At 36.5% G+C, this 22,729-nt stretch overlaps 1 protein-coding gene across 1 annotated transcript; it reads right to left on the bottom strand.

The window, feature by feature from the left end:
- Positions 1-367: 367 nt before the first annotated feature.
- On the bottom strand, positions 368-18,118 carry LOC104897418 (AP-1 complex subunit gamma-2). The gene is made up of 18 exons (XM_010684290.4): positions 17,695-18,118; positions 15,712-16,014; positions 15,436-15,577; positions 14,252-14,425; positions 12,595-12,774; positions 12,140-12,294; positions 9,485-9,575; positions 8,348-8,511; positions 7,053-7,107; positions 6,628-6,750; positions 6,427-6,522; positions 3,711-3,838; positions 2,840-2,944; positions 2,475-2,734; positions 1,752-2,000; positions 1,492-1,667; positions 1,055-1,159; positions 368-929 (listed from the first exon to the last, which is right to left on the bottom strand). The coding sequence occupies exons 1-18, from the start codon at positions 17,724-17,726 to the stop codon at positions 834-836; spliced, it is 2,634 nt and encodes an 877-aa protein (XP_010682592.2). The 5' UTR covers positions 17,727-18,118; the 3' UTR covers positions 368-833.
- Between the last annotated feature and the right edge of the window lie 4,611 nt (positions 18,119-22,729).

Raw genomic sequence — 22,729 nt, 5'->3', positions numbered from 1 at the left:
TAAAGAAAACCGCTAATAATCTTTCAAAAGAATAAAATGATACTTCTTCCGTTCTGAAATAAGTAAAACACTCCTCTCAAAAAGCTCACATAAAAGAGAGAAGTGTTTCACTTTTTTCTCCTATAAAACATAATTTGATTAGTCTCCTTTACAGTTTTCGAGTAGTAAAACTTCTTCTGTACGGCGAATTGGAGCATTTGCAACTTGCAAGTATAGCTATATAAGGGTTGGGGACAAGAAATCTTGGCGGAAATTTCTCAATGAAATCACGCACCAAAAGGCAAAAAGTTCTAAACGTATGTAAGTTCAGACTTCATGACTTCAGACAGCAGAGCAGTCAAATTAAGGCAGAAAATCACGCACAATATTACAAATCAAAGAATCGCATAAGCTATGCAGGTAGTATTGCATTTTGGAAATCTTTGCCTTGTACTCAAAACTATGCCCTGAGCTACGAGGTTCACGAGACCAACACGACAGCTAGAAAACTCCGGTTCCTCGATACAACATAGAGACAACTCATCATCACCTTGACAACCTCCCAAAATTCATTTTTCCACATTTTTGATACAAATAAGAATCAAAATATAATGTACATGGACCACCAAATGAGGTAAACTGGATAAAAAGAAAAGAAGAATGAACAAAACCGAAATTGACGATATTTTGGAGACCCAAGTTGCCCCCGAATTCCAACTGCTACAAGCCACATTCGCCTTCATTGGAAAGATTTGAAGGATTGCGCTACCATGACACCCCGAGGATTCACTCTACTTGAAAGGGTATCTTGAGCCTATTCACCTCACTAGACAACCTCAAATGAGCACTGAACTTCACAAATTACGTGGGAAGTTAGTGATTTGGCCTTCCTCCAAAACATCTTTTCCGTTTACCTTGTAGCCTATTCTAAAGCGCATTGCCAGGGGTTTCTGAGGAAAAGAAAATGTGTCATATTCATATATCACCTTAGTAAAACCTCACCTTAGGAAAGACATATCAGACTCTGAAGTCAACAGAACCAGCACAGTAAATAAGAAAAGCAAATCCATAATACCTTCCCATGTTGGCTGTTAGTAACTCGCATAGTCTGAGTGATGGAGCCATTACCATTGGCAGGAAGATTAGTGCTGCTAGCTGGATCAAGGTGCAGCTGAAGAAACTGAGAATCAAAACATCAATATATCAGATTACTTTTCCCATAAAGCCTTTATGGTGTGTTTCATGAACAAATTTTCAGGCATGAGGGACAAATTTCAAATATTTCATGGACGAGAATATCTGAAGACAGAACTTTAGACCATCTGTCCTAATTCATAGAGGCAAAAGGCATTATATAAAAGCATATCTTGAAAAACATCTGCAAAACTATCTTAAAAACCAACAAAATCAAGACCTAAAGATTAAATAAAGAATATTAGAATATGGAGACTTGCAAGCCAGAGCATAAGCAAGAAGCAAAATCACAGAGTTCACTGTTTTATTTGTTCTTACCTTGGGAACTGCAGCCTGGAATAGGAAATCAGTGTAGATGTTAGCGGATAAGTTAGTAAATGTAGCCTTAATTGATGTCACTTGGAGGCTTCCAGCAGACTTTGAAAAGTCGAACATCATTTTCAGGGAGCTGCTCTCAAATGCAGCTATGGATGGGAATTGTGGACCATTAATCTCTGAATTTAAAAGAAGAATCAGTGTAATACAAACAGGTGGGTTGTGACTGCAAACACATAATAGAGTAAAGAAGAATATCACACCTAAAGTTGGCTGACTAGAAGACAAACCATCCAATAAATCAACAATAGGAGCAGCTCCACTGGGAGAGGATACTTGCACAGGCATGGATGAAACTGAAGACAATCTTTCCAGCGGTACTCCAGAACTTTTGCTTTCTAAGTTCAAGGACAAGATGTCTGGAGTTGCTGAACTATCCATAGCAGGGGGGCTCCCAATTGATAAAAGATCCAACAGGGCATCGGTTCCTGATTTTTGATTCTGAGTAGTACCTTTAGATGGAGAGCAGGAGAATCTTAAACATGCATGCCGAGAAAATTATTCTCCAACAACAACATTAATAAAGAGTTGCGTGCTATCATGAATTCTGAACAAGAAATACCCATTGTCAAGACTAGATGGAATCACTGGAACTTACCCAGAAAATTATTCTCCATTAACAACAATTAATTTAGAGTTGAGTGCTATCATGAATTAATCAACAAGAAATAACTGTTAACACTGAATGGAATCGCTGAAGAAAATACCTTTTTTTTTTATTCTTCAACAAATTCATTTTACCAAGTTAAATGTCAACAATTTCTTACCAAACACAAATAATCAAGTTCTTAGGAGAGTTGTTTAAGAATGATACAATTATGTTCCTCACTTCAAACAGAAAAGACAGGTTCAGGGGTAACTAACAGAACTGACTCACACATTAACCTACCAAAATTATATCAGTAAACGCTTGATCTCAAACTAACCTGACTGTGATGGTGCCAAAGATAGATCGACACCAAGGAGGTCATTTAGAAAATCACCACCACCAGAAGAGTTTGGTGCAGGAACATCATCTGAGCTCAGATCAAGTAAATCAACAAGGGGAGCAGCAGGCTTTGAAACTCCATTTGGAAGGCCAACAGGAGGCCCATTGGAGCTTGAAACAGCTGCAGGCAAAGAGCCACCCCTCCTTCCGCTGTATGTTGCCTCATCCAATACAGGCATCCTTTCCACTAATGCAGATCTGCATTCCAATTTTATTTTGTTTAAACAATGTTCCAAAATGCAAACGTGATTTAGAGGAAGAATGTTTTGGCCTTCTGGGAATAAAAGCAGCAACAAAAAATACCTAATGTTTTGATGCTTTTCAATAATTGAATTAAATTCAAGAGCTCTCTGCTGCAATTCAAGGAGAAGGCTTCCTTTGTATTGCACAATTATATCCTTTATCCTCCTGCATACGACATTAAGATATCAGGACTTAGGTCATATTACCACAATGCCCCACCCTATGTCCCAACATCTTTAGAAATTGGAAAGATTCTTAGCACATTTCTCTTTATGTCATCAATGAGATGTCGAACCAAGTTCAGAAAGTAAATATTCTTTATTCAACACAGGTCTCTTCATTAGTGAACTTAACCATGACAAAACTCAAAACAAAGAACACATCAAAATATGATCGTGCTCTGAAAGTCCAAAAGAGAATGTCAATCCTATTTATTAGGAAGACATACTAACCATCCTTATCTTGTTTTTGATGATTGGAAGGGAGTACCAGATGTTGTGCAAGCAACCAATGATCGATCCATCCACAGATAAAACTAGATAGAAAAATTAGCATTCTTTTTCGGCCATGCAAACTCCAATATGCTGATATTCCTTATGAGACAAACTTTTTTTTTCATAACTAAATGTTCAAAGCAAGAAAATTTAACACAATTTTCTCATAATTTTTTCTTTTTCAGAATCTAGTAACAATTAAAGTACAGATCACCCAACTCAAGGCCACAACCAATACTTCAAAAAAAAAATAGAGAACTACGGATTCAACTAGGGAATCCTCTGAAGAAAGCGGTTAAGTCATGCGAGCTACAGCTAATTGGCAATGCTTCCAAGTTCTAACTTGATCAATGGTGAGACGCTTGTCAAGACATTGGTACTAACAAGAGAAATTTATTTAAGTAGGCCTAGGTCAGTCCCAACTAGATTCCACTTACTGCGAACAAGCTGGAAATCGAGAGGAAAGCTTCAACAGAGCAGCCAAACACATAGCGCGAGTGGTAACATCCAAGTTGTGGCGCTTGCTAGCAAGCTCAATTGCATCCACCGCATCAGATTCTGTTACCTGTTCAGAAAACCTCAAAATTTTGAATTTATAAACTCACACATCGGATTACCACAACCTCCAGTATAGCAAAAGATGGCAATCCAAATAGAAAGTCAGGGGAACTCATGCAACCATAATCGAGCCAGTAGGATGTACGAAGTTTTACAATTATAGGCAATTATCAGCAAGTTGACAAAACAATTTAGTTTACTAACACTATGTATATATAACAGTAAACCAGCTGTTATTAGCAAGGCTTCCACTTAACGCATGTTAGTGAGGGCATAAGATATAGCAGCTTACTCCTGGAAGTGTAGAAAGGCTGTTTTCATGATACCTCATCTGGAAAGTAATTGATTGCGTGGCCTACTTCAAGACATAAAGGCCGTTGAGGCCACTGGTATATTTAGATAAAATTAGTTCTTCAAAAGTGGTGGGGGAGATCAAGGAAAAAAAAAAGCTTTAAATGCGCAAGCAGAGAATCTTGAGATTCCGCACGCCATATGGAATCAACTGATGAGAACAAAAATAGATAGATCAATCCCCATTCATAAAAGTGGGGAAGAGCGAAGCCTGGCAATTAAGGCAAACACATGCATGTAATTGATAAACTGTTGGAGACTAGCAAGTACTATAAGCTTATGGTCTAGTTAGGAAGAAACAATTTGATGAACAGATTCATATGGAATAAGGATCTATACCATCATCTCATATCAACAAACTGGTCAAACGAAATCTAGGAAATTGCAGGATAGCTTCTGGCACGAGAAGATGAACAATGATCACCTCATAGATACACTCAGTGCCCAGGCATTCGTTATCGTAAAGTCAGGTCAAAATTTTACCAACAGTTACAGGACAGATGATGGCTTACGTAGTTACATATGTGGTTTGAGAATAATAATGGTCACGAAAGATGATTTAGTTTACGGATTTTTCACCATATACCCCTGAAAAATTTTTTTTTGCCCCGTATACCCTTTCAACTTTCCAAATTCACCATATACCCTTCACTTTTCAAAAAATACATCAACTTACCCTTTTGACTAACAGTGTTAGACTTTCGTTACTCATTAGGCCCTATTCCTCTCCTAAACCTAATTAACTATCTAAAAAACCTAAATAACCCTTAAAACCCTAAAACCCCCCAGCCCACCAACCCTAACAACCCTAGCCCCACCAGCCCACCACCCCATCCCCCCCCCTCCCCAACCCCCACCCAACCTCGCCAGCCCCCTCCCCCACCCCACCCCCACCCAGCCGGATTTTCGCACCCTACCCCACCCCCACTTCCACCCCGCCGCAACCTCGCCCACCGGATCTTCGCACCCCACCCCCTCCCCCACCCCCACCGGATATTCGCACCCCATCATACCCCCGCAGTCGCGCACCTGTGACCCCCTCTCCCCACCTTCCTTCTCTCTCTCTCTCTCTCTTCCACCATGGATGACAACTTCGATCCCGCAGTCCCGGATCTTCCTTCTCTCTCTCTCTCCTCAAGCTCATCATTCGTTGGCGCGATTGTCAGGAAAAGGGAGGGGTGGGGTTGTCGGGGAAAGGGTTCGTTGGTGGGTTGTCGGGGAAAGGGGAGGGGTGGGTTGCCGCCTTCCGGGAAAAGGGAGGGGGTGGGTTGTCGGGGAAAGGGGAGGGGTGGGGTTGCGGCCGGGGTGGGGGAAAGGGTGGGGGTGGGGGTGGGGGTGGGTGGTTAGGGTAGGTTTAGGGTTAATTAGGGTTAGAGGGTAATTAGGATAGGGTTTAGGATTAATTAGGCTAGAGGGAGTTAGGGTTTAGGTTAGTTAACTTGGGTTAGAGGGGATTAGGGCCTAATGACTAATGGAAGTCTAACACCGTTAGTCAAAAGGGTAAGTTGATGTATTTTTTGAAGAGTGAAGGGTATATGGTGAATTTGGAAAGTTGAAAGGGTATACGGTGCAAAAAAAAAATTGTCACGAGTACATGGTGAAAAAACAGTTTAGTTTATGGTTGTCCCTAAACTATGGTGACATTATTCAGAAACTCATTTACTTAACTTTTAAGCCAATAAAAAAACATACCAGCTGAAGCTTTCAAGAGCATGAATATATCTGATAGATGTTCCGCAGAAACTTGGTTAGCATGTTAAAGTGACTTTGATCAACCAGCTTTCAGAAATCAGTTTTTCTTCATCTTAGGTATACTCCATTTACCGTGGATGGATTTGATTTTTTTCCACATACAAATTACAATAATAGTTGATTATTAGATTAAACTTGCGACTACCTTTCAGGACCAGACAGATAATTAGCTAGTTGTTGACAGGTTCAACTACCCCCCCCCCCCAAAAAAAAAAAGAGAGAGAGAGAGAGAGAGAATAAGCATTATGTCAAAGATGCTAAAACTCATTGCAAACCAGCCATCTTGAGTCTTGACAACATATGTAACAGGTGGAACTTGCGTCAATTATAAACTTAGAACTCAAATCGTCCTAAAAAAGTTGAAATGTGACTGGTGTGCAGGAAAGAATATTTCCTGCAACTGCCACATGAAAAGAAGAAGCTAATTTCCAAGGACTATAAAAGGAGTAAATCCAAAATAACTAAGAGACTGATACAAGAGAAGGAACTCACTGTTATCGGGTCCTCTATGTCTAGCATCCCACTGTTGTTGACCAACATATCACCATATTCTCCAATACACCAAACTGCCACTTTGACGAGAGTTTCCTGGCAAACATATTTATACCAAGAAATCTCTTAATGTTACAATTTGTCAAAACCGAAAAAAAGACAAACAACATAACCACTTATTTTATGGAACAAAGACAATACCTGCTCAATTGATGCTTGAACAGCTCTGTATAGAGACCTAACAGTGTACCCATGGAGATTGAGAGCATTACTTATGACCACAATAAGGGCGTGCCACACTTCATTTTTCACATAATTGCCAGCCTACTAAGCAAACAGCAGCAATCAGTCTTTGAAGAAATGAAGAATACAGGCCAGCATTACCCACCCACCCCCTCTCCCCCCATAATAACGGGAAAGGAGGTAAGTAAAAAGGTAAAGAGAACTGGCTTCTTTTTACTATATATTAGTTTTTGGCATTCGCTTCCTTCTGTACTTTTTTCCCTCTATTTATGGGTTGGCCCAATTTTATTATCAAAGAGAGCAAAAAAGCCATTGTCAGCAAGAAGCAAGATTGGAAAAAGGCTGCGCAACCAATTACGCACATTAACCGAGCAAATGCATACCTCGCAAAGAACCTTCAGCATTTGATCAATGTACCAAATCTTATCTGGTGAAAACCTAAAACAACAAAGAAAAAGTAACCAAATAAAACAACCTCATCCAAATTCCATTATATCAAAACCATACACAGCCAAATGACAGGAATGCCACGATACATACTCTTTCTAGATTCTACTTAAGTAACTATTCTATCATAACACAATGCACAAGATGAGTATACAGATTTTTCATTTTTTATTCTTTTTTATTTCTCTCTTTATTTTTACAGTTATTTCCATCTTTTCAAGGGGGACAAAATATCTCTACCCCATATTATCTTTTAATTACAGTTATTTCCATCTTTTCAAGGGGGACAAAATATCTCTACCCCATATTATCTTTTAATGACAAAAAAAAAAAAAAGGAACCCGCCACTATGCAAAAGCAAACCTCCCCTTGTCGTCACTAACAAAACACAATGCACACGCATGAGAGGATAGAGTCTTTATAATATCTGAGCCTGCATATTATCACAAGTATGGCACTTACACAAGCTAGCAAGTAGCAACCCAGATGAAATCTTTCTACGGCTTCTAAACCTTAGCCTTCCGCATAAAAGTTGAAAGAGGGAAAATTTGAGAATTTGGCAGTTTTTGAAGGTGTTTGACTTTTACAATCAAACCTTGTAAATTGTTGGCCAATGGATTCTATAAATCAATTATAGCTAATACTATAAAATCTTTTTACAAAATTTATTTTGTAAGATAATCAAAAATGTGATCTTCAAACAATTTCAATATGATTCTTCACTACGTAATAGATTATGACCAAAGTGAGTAAGATTTAACCATCAAAGCCAAATGTGGCATAATATTATGGAAGAGAAATAAAAGGAATAGCCACACCGATATACATCAATCCACCTTTCTGTACTTGCATATATGCAGTTTTCTATGTATTTTTCAATAATAACAATATTCTGTTTGTGTTTTTCACCCCCTTAATGTATATCATCCCTAAATTCTAACTGTGCTTACATTACTTCCTTTACACGCGCTTTTTTTTGTTTGGGGGGGGGGGGGGAGGAGGGGGAAATATGTAACGTATAAAAATTATACTACCTCCGTTTCACAATATATGCACCATTTCTATATGGCACACAAACCAAGGGTGAGGACTGAGGAGAGAGAGGGTTGTGATTGCATGTCAAAGCCATGTGATTATGATTTATTATAAAAATTATACTACTTCCGTTTCATAATAGCAATATGTATATTAGAAAAGCACTTCTTTACACGCTCAACGTTAATAAACTTACTTGTCAACAATGGAGCAGATTTTGTCGGTAAGATCCTCCTTGAAATCGATGTCACTAACTTCCAGATAGTCAATTAGCTCTTTTGTCAAAGGCTTTACATTACTCTCGTTCACTAGAAGATACACCAGGTCAAGAGCCCTTTTCCTGATTGAAGCATCTGAGTCCTAGAAAGAAATCAAGGCAGAAGTTTAATATATTTGGAGACATAAAGAAATCTGGCGTCTACTGACAATCCAACTGCAAATATACAGCAGTCAGCAACTTCATGAAAGATAATATAAATAGCAGAATCTAGTCCATGAACTGATGTGACAGCAATACCTGAAGCAATAAACAACTTAAACGCCTCTTCATATAACAACTAATAGATGACATTTGGACCCCGATAAGATTGAGAATCATAATTCTAAGACATCCTCCAAAGTCCAAACATTTGGCTGGCCTTCAGCAATCAGTACCCTCAAAAGTCAAAACTGTCTTTTTCATTTCTTTTCGGAGTCAATAAAGAGCAGATAGAATCACAAACTTAGCTATTAAAAGGATAGGAGTTAGCTCAAATGGGTTGAGCGCTCCCCCTTGGCCCCTGAGGTCAGGGGTTCGATCCTTACCCCAGCATTATGTAAGGTATTTCCTTAGCATGCTATGCATGCCTTACCAGCCAATGTGTTGGTGTTTCCTACAGGCTAGTAGCCTTGTAGGGGTTAGCCCTTGGGCTGGCTTAATTTCCTAATAAAAATAAATAAAAAATAAAAAACTTAGCTATTAAGTATTCCCTCTGACCTAATGTCCTCATTCAATTGTCAAACTCACCTCTAGATGTCATAGAGTACTTGTTGAGTTTCTGCTGATGTAAAAGGTACTTAAAGGCCTTGATTCTAGTATTCTACATAGTGATGGGTAGAAGTACAATTTTAGTTGCATATATCCAAATAAATGATTTTTCTTTTTCTTTCCTTTAGCATGGAAAGTAATAGAGAATAAGGGGAGTATAAACAACCAAATTGCTATACCAGGAGTGACAATGGTGTGCTGTTTCAGGAAAAAAGATGTCCAAACTTGTTCACAAGGGTACTCACAAGTCACAATGCACATGTCATGAAAGAAAGCAAAAGAAGTTTCAGAGCCAATAGAATATACCTTGACACATTCCAAAATTGTCGCTCGATGCCTCTGTACTGCTTGAGCATCAAAGCTTATAGCCCTCATCAACATATTTAGAGCAACATATCTGGTAAAGAAAATTTTGAACCACTCAAAACAGCCTTATAATCCCCAAGCTAACCAAGGACAAGAGTATATTTCTTATTTATTTGGTCACTTTATCATTTCCATTCCATCATAAATAGTGAAGAAACTTCATGTAGAAAGCATGATTGACCAGTAAATAGCATTTGGACCTGAGAACTACATAATTGCACTGCTTAAGAAACTAAATAGTATTAAAGAATTAGGGGATAAGGTCAACAGCACTAGCTGCATTTTTAGATGCATCTTCTCTTCTGCTAGCATTTATCGACACAATATACTTCAGATGCAGCAGCCTTGCATTTATAAAAAGCAATATTAAAGTCCATGCACCAATGTGTTAGTTACTATTAGATCTCTCAAACATTGACCTGGCCTGAAACCTTAATGGAAACTAATTGGACCAGAACTGAAACCCAGTTGTATCCAAGTCCAAACGACCTGAAAATCTTGGATCAAAAATGATCCGATCCATTTTTTACCTCATTACATTAATAGCAATAATTTGAAATTAAGAGAGCTTTGCTACCAACTTTTAACTCTAATTATTGTGACCTAGAACCTTTAACTCAAAGATTACTGGTATTAGCATGATATTTGTTGGACTTAGACATCATTTCACGGTTATAGTTGAATATGAATGATAAAAATCATAATGACTTGCTATTTGCGAGTATATTGTATCTATATTGTCACACATATAGCTCAAAAAATTGACAAATAGCGTCTTCAGATCTCTTAACCCATTAGGACGACCCAAACCCCAATGCTTTGGGTTATGAGAAGCATTATATGACTCAAACCTCATATCAACCGATCCAAAAAGGACCGGAATCGAGAACATTTGACTCTAACCCTATCTGGCCAACCCATTTGACAAGTCTACTTTCATGTTGCTGATTAGACAAGACAAAGATCCAGAAAAAGAGAATTTATCAGATGTCCACAAACCAAAGAGGATTTCACATGAGTGAAACCCACATGTCATTTCTGCATTGATAGCTATCTGAATGCTTAAAAAAGTAATTACTTGAAAATTTTCAAAGACATGTACAGCCTTATTAGTTAATTCTTCCTACATCCTTAATATACGTGACTCACAGCTAGGGGTGTAAGTTATTTGGTTAAAAACCGAAAACCAAACCAAACCAAATCGAATTAGTAATTTGGTTTGGTTTTTTTTGAAATTCGGTTTGGTTTGGATTCAAAAAAAATATTTTTTTCGGTTTTTCGGTTTGGATTGGTTTTGGTTTTGGAAAACCGAAAAAACCGAATTATTGTCTATTATTTTTTTGTGTTTCTTTTTTTTAATATTAATTACGAAAATACAAAAATATTGTCACTTAAAATACAAATTATCAGAAAGTTTGGTTTAAATTCGGTTTGGTTTTATCTTGGTTTGATTTAATTTCATTTCGGTTTGGTTTGGATTTTGGAATATGAAAAAAATTGGTTTGTTTTGGTTTGGATTTTGAAAGATAAAAAAATCCGGTTTGGTTTGGTTTGGTTTGGTTTTTGGTTTCATATTTTGGTTTGGTTTGGTTTGGATTGAGTCGAATTTCGGTTTGGATTTGGTTTGGAAATTTCAAAACCGAATTTATTTCGGTATGGTTTGGTTTTGACCTAAAACCAAACCAAAAACCGAACTTACACCCCTACTCACAGCACTATGATCCACAAATTAAGCAGGGGCATAAGTTTTGGGACAATGTTTTATTCACCTGAAAAATGACGTTATGGTTTGAAATTCTTGTTATAATAAAAGGAAGAAAAGATCTAGGAATCTTCTCATCTAGTATGATTTGGTCTCATTGAAACAAGAACAGGACTAAGTTCTTGAAATAAGTTCAAGAGAACATAGCCTAAGTGTGCTTGCATGAGAGATGTTATGTTGGTGAACGACTATCTAGAAGGTCCTCATATTCAATTGGCACAATTGGAATCTTATGCTAAACTCTTTCCATTGCAGTATATGATACTAGTATACATGACTCTCTGAAATGCATTAAACACTTGTTCCACGATTTACAGGACCAGAACAACTTTGATCACAAGATAGATGGGATAACACAAATGATCGGAATCTTAAAAAGAGGAAGGAAGCAAAACAGCCTACCCCTCTACCCCACCCCTACCCACCAAAAATCAATCTATTTCATCCATTATATTCTAAAAAATCTCTTGTTTCCAAAAAGATTCTTTTGTTTGACTTTTAGCGTCAAAAACAAATCTTTCACCACAATTTTCTTACAAGTTACAATACCTGGTAAATTATAGATTTTGTAAAGGTGCGCCTCTACTAGCTACGTCACCTCTAATACGTATTTCACAAAAATTCTATAATAAATATTTAATTGAGAGCATAGGTCAAAGATGCATCTTGGAGACAGCAAAATGTCAGCTAGGACAATCTCTTTGGACCAAAGAAAGCAGAGATTGACAGAGCAAGAAAAAGAAAGCTTACAATATAATTAGCAAACAACTACACAGGAAGGTACAAGCAGACAGAATGCGAGCAAGTCGGGAAAAAAAATGCCAGGTACATACCTAATATTGTTGTCCCTGTTCGATAAAAATCTTCCTAAGATATTAATGGCTAGTACACGCAAACCACTATTATCTTCAATGCTCATGATAGTTTCAACACACTCATAAAGAATAGCATTCCCCGCATTCTTATTGGACTCTGTTTTTGTAGCCACCTAAAAAGATGATGTAAGTTAATCAGGAAAAACATGTTTTTTTTCCAACTGTATACAGCAAAGCTTGGCAAATCACACAGCAGCATGTTAACCATTCTAATGCTAAAATAAACCATTTATAGTTTATACTAGAGGTTAGAAAGAAAAATTTAAAATGAAAGTAATTATGTTCAATGGTATAATTTATATAACTTTTATCTAACATCTTTTTATATTAGGGTTTTGGCATTTGTTGTTGTTGGTATATCCACTAAAGACATAAGGATGAGCATATAGAAAGAAAGAGGGGATATCACCAACCTGGGCTAGCAAGTCATTCATGCAATCACTAGCATCAGCATCACCATGGCCTAAAACACGCAAAAATCTCAGTAGTCTGATGTGGAGGAAAGGATCTGTGATTCCAGCTACATCATACTCTGGAGCATATGGACTGTTCACAAGGTCCTTTAAAACTTTCACCACAGCATCGGTGCATTTCTGCAAACCCAAGAAAATCAGAGTTAGAAAACATTTAACCAGAATCGTCCCCCCTCCCCCTCCTTCCCCTTCCTCCCCAAAAAGGAAGGTTGTGATTATAACTAGAAATTTCATTCACGCATGACAACCTTAGGGAGTTTAGTTTTTATAGCTGAGTAGTCGATAGTGCACAAAGCTAGAAATTCCCTTCTTTAAGATATCTCATAACTCAAAGTAGATTAAAGTCATACTCCATGTAGATTATACCATGTTTCACAACTTATCTCGATGCTTAGTACTTCCTCAGTGTTTTTATTCTTGCTACATAGAGAAAGTGGGGGATTTTTAAGAAAGGTAGAGAGAGAAAGTAGGGGACCACCACTTTTTGAATAAAAAACCATTTGTTAAGGAAAAAGTACAAGTATTTTAAAAGAGAAGGTGGGGGACCACCAACTTTTTAATAGTATTTTAAGATTTTTATGGTGAAAAGGAATCCATTTATGGTATGTAGCATCTATTATGACATTTCCATTTAAGGGAAATGTAGCATCTATAAAAAAACGGAGGAAGTATAGGCTAAGATTAAGATCACTGGAAGTGAGAGAAATGTACTGCATAAACATGATACAACATAAAAGCAAAAGAAATAGACGTCATATTACAACAACAACAACAACAAAAAAAAAACATACTCCCTCCGTCCCAAAATATAGTTCCCATTTGCCTTTTTTCACGGTAATTTATGCAAGTTGGGATAGTAAAATTTTTTTGTTTATTTAAATAAATGTTGTATGGGAAAAGATGATTTTAGGAGAGAGAATGGAGATAATTGGTGAAAGAGCATTAATTGTAACATTTTGGTTGAATAAACAAAGGAAAAAACAAAATTCAAGAAGCAAATAAATGATGGACACGATTTTTCTAGACAAATTACGGAAAAATGTGGAACTAAATATGGAAATGGGAACTATATTTTGGGACACCCAAAATGGAAATGGGAACTATATTTTGGGACGGAGGGAGTATTAAGTTCCATAGCAAAGAGTTATTAGCATATCAGATTGATAACTTTGCTAAGACTGTTTGTATTGGAACAGAACCAGAAACACATTTCAATCAAGAGCTAATTAGCAGTGACGAAGCCAGATATGGCGATTCGTTTAGTAATCCGGCTTCATTACAATGAAAATATATACTTCCTCTGCCTCACAATAGTTGCACTTACAACACTTCGGTTTTCACGCATGCCAACGCACACTTTTACCATCAATATCTTCTCATCTATTAATTAAATTTTAAAAAAAATTAAGATATACAGTGACATTAATCCAACAACATTTTCAATAATAAATTTTGTTTCTTGTATATAAGTTTAAGAAATATGTGCAAATATAGTATATGAATAGTGCAAAAAGTATTAAGAAACGGAGGAAGCATATGTAATGAAAACCAAAACCCCCTAAATTCCAAAAGGATAGGATGAAGATCAAAATGATACCTTTCTAAAGTACTCAAGTGCATCTTCGCTGATTTTACATAGGTCCGTACAAAGCTGCACTCCAGTTATAAGGACTCCATGGTGCTTTTCTTTCAGCAAAGAGGCAGCAGGATTTATGAAATTCTCCGCCAGGTCAGGGACTTTCTTAATTATCCGAATTGAGCATAGAGCTGCCTATTCCACAGTGAAGTTGTTAAGTGGTTTAAATATAAATGGCATCTCAAAACACAAGACATTCAAAATATGAAATGTCCAGCTGAGCATAGACAACTCATGTCTAGAACTATGTAGGAAAACATCTCAAAGCTACTCAAACAGAGAGATATTGCAGCATCAAACCACCACGCTCTCATCTTTAACCATGTAGCTCATGAGTATAATCTCAAGCTTTATTTCTCAAAGTGCATGAGTATACAAAAGCCCAAGCCACAGAGAGAATGGTGCCAGATGAATTTCTATCAGAGCTAATATAGAAATACAGAAGCCAAATACTGCTTAGGATTTTCCAAAACCACACCAAAAGGACTTTGGGAAGAAGTTGTCGTGACCAACCCGTGACAGAACCTGTAGCTAAATAACATAATATAAGCAACAATGAACTAAACAAAGCTTGAAGCAATATTAAATGCCCAAGCCTAACTGAAAGGAAGTGTTCGAAACTCCTTTATATTCTTAACATAATACAATAAGAAGTACAGATGCTGGTCTCGATCAACTACCAATAGATACCCGACTTTTATTTTTTGTCACTCTGCTACAAATTGACATAGCTAGGACAGATTATGGACGAGAATTATAAAATAAAAGCAAATTTGGATTGATATATCTGGAAACTGATGATAGCATTGGATAAACACAAGCTTTCAAGAAGCTTGTTCGCTCCCAATTACAAAAGGAAACTCTCACAATACTCAGCATAATAGTCCCTTTCCCTACTCTCCTCTATTTATCGAATTCTAATTCCTTATACTCGCTCTCTCCTCTAACCAAGTCCCTTGGCTTTCTACCTAAGTTTACTACTAACTGAATTACAATGCAACTGTCTAAAGTACCCTTCCCCAAAAATCAGTTCATTGCACACTGAGCCACAAGTTAGGATTAACAAATAACCATATGCAATGACAAGCCTACTAGTTAGAAGTCAGCCTATATAAGTATCTTTTCTGAGATGACCAAGATCTTACTTTCTTGCGAACATTTGGATCCCGAAATTGAAGCAATCTCTCTACTTCTGGTGCAAGGTCACGAGCCATTTCAGCAGAGCATATGTTCCCAAGAGCACAAAGAGCGAGTCCCACAATGTACTGATTTGTGTGGTTGAGATCTCTGTTAAATGTTAAGGATGCCGCACAATGAAGCAAGCAGTTACAGATATATGAAAATCTTGGCACAAATATTAAAATATAGACTATTAACTTAAAACCCATAGCCTTGTGAAAACCATCATGGTATTAGGATACTGTTTTAAAGAGTTTGTAACCAGCATAAGAACTTCCTGTCTTTCATCAAGGAGTAACATAAGTCCTAGGTATCCTATTCTTTTCTCAGGAAATCCAGGAGAAGCAATCAGCTTTAGGCATTCCATTTGCCCAAAATGTGTTGGATAACCAAGCATGTGGATAAACATGAGCTTTGCCATGTTCCGATGCCTATAGTCTGCATCATTTTCGCTAATGGCAGCACGGATAGCTGCACATTCTTTTCTAACAACTGCACGTTCTTCTGCTGCCGTTTTACAAGCACGTATGGCACGAATCATGTCCCTGCATCAAGATAGCATGATGGAGATAAAGCACACCAATAAAAAACAATTCAAACACCCGAAAGAACAGTGAACTGGCAATCTTAATCCTAGGCGTTAACATGTTCTAGACAATCAACATGATCATGAATGGAGAGTGTGAGAATGCATGTAGTACTGGTACACACATAGGTCAAAACACATAAGAAGAGTACCTTCTTTCCTTTATATGTTCACGGTTCACCTACCTATAAAAGTACAAGTCTATAATAGATTTTGGTGCATCTAACATGAAAGACTTAGGGTTAACAAATGTTTTTATCCTCGGTAGTAAAATTGCTACAATCATCCATCCCATCAAGAAAAAAGCCCATCCTAACGGCCATAATAATAATTGTTCATCCTCAAATACCTACTTGTCTTCATAATTTTCATTACCATCCATTACGAGTGGTGGTATCAAGTGGTAAAAGAAAATTGTGAGCAGCATCACCTATTTGGGGATGAATAATCATTAGTCATTACCATGTGAATTGATATAAGACTTCCTTTACAAAAATATATATATCAATTTATTACTAATACCATCATTTATTACTAATTACCAAACGCGTTGTAAAAGGCATAGTTCCAGGATTTCGACCTTCCAAGAATAGATGAATCACCAAACATAAGTATAAGTAATCCCCTGTCTCCAAAAAGATTACTATGAAAAGAAGAAAACTATATTCACGCATCTAAGACCCCTGCTCTTGACATCTCTAATTGTGGTCCATACTCAAACTTACCATCTCATTACCATCCTTCCCCGCAGATGAGGAAATTACAAGCATTTCTCGCCACAACATAAATTACAAAGCTTAAGATTCCAAAACAAAACAAACAGGAACATGGATACCCCAATCACCTAATCAATTCTAAATGAAAAGGAAATTACAATTCGACATAACTTCTCTATAATCCTAGTCATGCAGCAAAATCATAAACTCACTGTACCTCTCCACTCTAACGGGGTCCTCACAAATAAAAAGAAAAAAAGGTTGCCTCTTATGCATTAGCTACATTGACCCCTAACTAGCAATTTTCTACAATGTAATTCTATGTTAAACTTCCCAAAAACATGTCCCCAACTCCAATATTCCAAATCATCCAATTTTCCATTGTAGGATCGAGAACATACCACAATGTGCATGATCATTTGAGGTATTGCATACACGTCAACATAAGAGGAACAACACCAATAAAACCAAACTCTTCCACACTAATCCAACAACAAACACCATTCCCCTATAGTAAATGGTAAAATGCTATCTCATATTCATGTAAAACGACCGTAAAAAACCGAAACAAATCTACTTATTCCCCCTAAAACATTCAAAACCCTTCAGTCTTCACGGTTGACCATATTTGAACATGAAATTAAAAATGCACATTCAATCCCATCAACCCATATAAAGCCACCCAACTACAAATTTTGCAAATTCAAATGTATTCAACCATAAAAGATCACATTTCTTTTTCTAAAAGTTCACATTTAATTACAAAACTAATTAGAGCTGAAATAACAACTTCCAAAACCCAATTCATCACAAAAACACACCAATTAAAGTTGCAATTAACATAAACAAATCAACCCATAAAATAAAAAGGTCCAAAAACTTGATCTATCCTATAATTAAAACATGGGTATTTGAAAACTCACCTCAATCGAGTTCCTGATGAAAAGGGATTCATGATTGGGTCCAGTGTTGAAAAGCTTCGGAAACCTCGATTTGATTGCTCAATTTAACGCAAACCCAACAAAATTAAAGAGCAAATTCAAATCTGAGAAGCAGAAAATTAGCGATCAGAGTTATAATTCAGAGATCAGAGGCAAAAACAGTGAGATCTAAGGATGGGGAATTGCAGAGGAGAGAGAAACTCAATAATTTTGAAGATGAATTTAGGTTGGGCGAGTGTTATGCAGATTTTGTGCTTAAAGTTGGATTACAATTTTCATTTTTGGTGTATAAAATGTAATAAAGAGTTTGATGTTGTTCTTCTGTGTGTGTATATTGGCGAGAGAAAAGAATTGACGAAAAAGAAAATAAAAAGGCACGAAGATGTGTGTGTCTTAAAACTCTTTAACTCTCAAGAACATTAGTTTCGGTATGTATGTAATCTGGTTTAGTTGGTAAAGTTTTTGCGATGGTGGTATTTGAAATTTGGGATCGGATTTCATTTACATTATTAGTTTTAGTTGCTCTCTAATATTGAAAGAAAGAACTAATATGGTATGGGAACACAAGGGAGAGAGTGGATGCTATTTTGTTGTCCATATTACGAAATATCATCTGTATTGTTTATATATTGTATTTTTGTATTATTCTAATCCAAACTGCAATCACTCTAATCATCATTCTTCTTCTACCTCTTTTGTATAGTGGATCACCACCGTATATTAACACGTGTCAATCGATTGTTTTACCATGAATTAAGAAATCAAGTCATTCTTTCATTGAACTAAAAATAGAGAGTGTGGATGCTATTTGCCGCCCATATTTACTATATGTCGCCGGTGTGTTTTTAATGTTATATATTTATATTATTCAAATCCAGACTTTTAGCAAATAATAATCGTAATTCGCTAGGCAGCGAGTGAATTTTGTATGGGCATCTTCTTCCCCTGTTTAGCACTCTATCTTAGTCTAACAATTGTACACTTCTAGCTAATAATTTGGGAGTAAGAACTCGTTGAGCAACGAGTGAATTTACTTGCCTAGTGAGTAAGTAAAGATAATTTAGATTTGCACTTTGTTCCCAATACCATATGACCTAACATGGAATGACTGAGTACTCGATTCGCACGCACCATATATAGAAGTATATGTGTTTTTTTTGTTCAAGAACATGGAACACTTGAGGCGATCACATATCATGGTTTCAGGGTTTTAGATCTCATTCATAAACTAAGCAACAATGCCCTTCTCATACCCTACTGATGTTGGCAAGTTATAATACTTGTCCTCCCTAGGGATGGCAATGGGTCGGATCTAGACTGGGTCCAGGTGGACCCGGATCTAGATCCGTTTTCAGACCCTGGATACAGATCCGACCGGATCCACCGGGTCTAAGAAAGTTGGACCCCGACGGATCCTGTGGATCCGAGTCCAAAATGGATCCAACTCATTTCATGTAAAACCGGTCGTCTGCTGTGTTTTTGCAGCCTCAGGAGTTGATTGGAATTGCCTGTGCTGAACTTTATCAGCCTCGAATGGTAATGATGCAATTTGGATGTGATCGAAAGGTTCTTGGAAAAACTGCATTTTGCAATCCGGATTCAGGAAATGATAGCTTGCTCAAAGTCGAAAAATCATCTACTGTTGGTAACAATAAATTGTGTGAAAAACCATTGAGAGCTCATAAAAGTGCTACTAACAAAGGGATTGAGCGCGAAGCTAATGGTGATGATCATAAGAAGTGGATGAAAGCAAGTCATGTTATGGAGATGGACTTGAATCAGGATGAAGACATCAATCTGCCTGAGTCAGCAGCAAATGTCAGTCCTAAAAACGAAAGTTGGAAATGTGGACCTGGTAACAAAGTAAAGAGTGATAATTCTTCTCCTCGGCTTATGCTTGAAACTTGTGAAATAAGTTTTGTTGACAGGACGCGCACGAAGAAATAAAATGGAGAGGAGGTCAGGAGGCCCAGGCGCCCAGCCCAACATGGAGTTTTTTTTTAAAAAAAACGGATCAGCGGATCCGGGTCTATGGTACAGATCCGGATCCGTAATCTGACAAGTGGACCCGGATCCGACCTGGACCCAACGGGTCCATAATTTTAGGATCCAGACACGGAAAAACGGATCCGGTTCCACGGATCCGGGCCGGGTCCAGGATCCACTGCCATCTTGGGTCCTCCCTGTCAGACATAAGTAGCCATATCATACTAAGAAACCAAATCCCAAATGTTCTTTTGGTTACCAAGAACAGACGAGTGCATTTACTAAATAATCATAGTAAACTAGGATATCCTCTATCTCACTTGGTGTCTCATCTAGTAAAGCCTTTTTGTTCACCAGGTCTGCACAATTATGACTGTGCACCCCAAATGTACATACATATCCTTAATTCTAAGTAACATAAACCTCTTTCAACAACTTTTCTAAGTCAACAAATTATTAAAGAGCATGTTTTACACCATTCATAAAAAAACACAACTGAAAATAACATATAAGAATAGTAAAAGAACATACCAAATACTCAAGTAGTACTTAATCTAGTAATATAGTTTATATTAATGGTAATATAAAGTGATTATTAGTATTAGATTAATGAAGCTTTAAAATTAAAAAGATATAAAACGCAAGATAAGACATTAAATAAGACATGTGATCTCAATCATTCAACCTGGAGGCTGGAGCTGGTAAACAAGTCGTGTCGTGTCAAGTTCGTGATGGGTCCCTCGATAAACGAGTTGGATACTCTCAATCCTAACCCAACCCATTTTATTACACAGGTCAACAACACTAACCCTAATCGAACGAGTCTAATAAATACAGGTTACCCAACTTGTTTAGTTACCCAACTTGTTTAGTGACCCATCTATCAAGAGAGCATATGTACATAAACTAAACAAATGTACATCATATATTTGTTAACTTACATCTTATATACTAATACCTTAGCTAAAATAAACCAAATTGAACAACCACATAATAAATCTTATATATTTATAAACAATATTGAAATTATTTCAATGTAAAATGTGAATTGTGAACTAGTACCTTTATTGTTTTATTTTGTCAACTAGTACCTTTAAATCGTTTAATCTTTTATTTTCAGTACCTTTACTTCATTTTCCGGCCAAAAAGGTCAATAATCCGATGTTGACTTCAATTCTCCCTCCAAATTTTGCGTGTGTGTTGCACATTAAGTCTTTGTCAACCCTAAATTTTACCTTGTGAAAGATAATTCAACTGTTGGGAATTGGATTCCAATTGAAGTCTTTCCCAATTTCAGAGGTATATTATATCAATTCCTTTTGGTTTTATTTTCGGAAAATTAGGGCTAATTTTTTGTTTGTTTTAATCTTATACAAGAATGTCTTCTTCAAAGTCTGGATCTTCCTCAGCCAAACGTACTAGAAAATGTGGAGTCGTAGTTGCTGAAAAAAGATCATGGAACATTGATAATCCAGTGAGAAAATTTATAGCATGCAAATTTTATGATAAGTAGAGTGGGCACAGGGGTTGTAAGCTTTTTGATTGGGTGGACCATGGTTCGACTGAATGGCAGAAGGAAGAAAGAGACATAGAGGAGAGAGAATGTGAGAGGAGATAGAGTATTTACTGAAACTGAATTGAGGTTGGTGAGAAAGTAAAGATGGAAGATGAAAGAGTGGAAAATTGGGGGGGAAATGGAGTTAAAAGAGGAGTGAGAGCACGCTCCATCAGAAGCAAAAAAAAGCGCAAAATTTGGAGGGAGAATTAAAGTCAACATCGGATTGCTGACCATTTTGGGCGGAAAATGAAGTAAATGTACTGAAAATAAAAGATTAAAGGACTTATAGGTACTAGTTGATAAAATAAAACAATAAAGGTACTAGTTGACAAAATCAGTGCTACAAAAGGTACTATTTCACAATTTTTCGTTATTTCAATCCCAACTAATCTCTATTATATAAGGGAAGGGGGGAGCAATGGTGTCCTCTTTTGAAATGCCTATTTTGCCCCCCTTTCCTTTCTAAATTACAAAATTAAAGGAATGTCAAAATCAAAATTAACACTCAAAGAAAACTACCGAAAATTAATTTACAACACTCACGAATCACTTAAAAGAAGAAACTTCACAAATCACTCATACAATTGAGAAAATCACGTCAAAAAAATCACGCAAAATCACTCAAATAATCGAGAAACATTATTAAAACTTGAAATTAACATACAAACTAAAACTAATGACCTAGAACGTCAATACATATAAAAACATTTACAATAACCATTCATAATTAATGGTGGATCATGATAAAAATAGAGGTGTATTTGTAGCGAAATCAAAATTTAGAAGTTAGACAAGGAAAAAAATTATTTACTTTTTTATAGTGTTTAGAATTTAGAAGTTGATACTATACTTAATTCAAAAATCAACTAAAAACTTATAATATTAAAAATCATAAATAAATTCAATAAAGTTTCTATTTTGTTCATAGAATTTAACTTTGAAAAGTAAAAAAAAAAAGACAAAAATAATGGTGAGAGACTTAAGTGACAGAAACTAAACCAATCAAATTTTGCAACTAAAAACAATTATACTTCATATGTCTTATGTTCAAATTTTGACTCTTATGCCGAACTGTTTTAAAAAATTCAAGCACGCATCGCGTGCAAAAAATTCTAGTAATATTCATAGTAGAACAATAGTTAAACGAGTTATCATATCAAACTAGTTATTAGGTCCGGGCTATGCCCCGGATAAGAAACAATTTCATTTAATAATATAATACTTTATGATAATAACACTAAATAAATACAACTTAGCCTACTGGTTAAAACTTTAGTAGATGTACTTGAGGTCTCGAGATCAAATCCTATACTATGCAATTTCTTTATTTTTTTATTGTACATGAATTACATGAACTAAAACTCTTTAGGGAGAGTGCCACGTGGCACAATTTCTTGTGCTCGTACGCCTTTTAATATATTTGTATAGATTATAGTTAAAATATAATCCAAGTATCCAACCCCCTCTAAAAAT

The sequence above is a fragment of the Beta vulgaris genome, chromosome 6 (genome assembly GCF_026745355.1).
Source record: "Beta vulgaris subsp. vulgaris cultivar EL10 chromosome 6, EL10.2, whole genome shotgun sequence".
Taxonomy (NCBI): domain Eukaryota; kingdom Viridiplantae; phylum Streptophyta; class Magnoliopsida; order Caryophyllales; family Amaranthaceae; genus Beta; species Beta vulgaris.
This window is presented reverse-complemented; position numbering and strand designations above follow the sequence as displayed.

Excerpts from the sequence above, each read along its gene's own strand:
- LOC104897418 (XM_010684290.4), bottom strand. The coding sequence starts at position 17,726 with ATGAATCCCTTTTCATCAGGAACTCGATTGAG. Across the intron at positions 14,426-15,435 it reads ATCCAAATGTTCGCAAGAAA|GCAGCTCTATGCTCAATTCG; the intron begins GTAAGATCTTGG and ends ACTGTGGAATAG. Across the intron at positions 9,576-12,139 it reads AACAGGGACAACAATATTAG|ATATGTTGCTCTAAATATGT; the intron begins GTATGTACCTGG and ends TTTCTTTACCAG.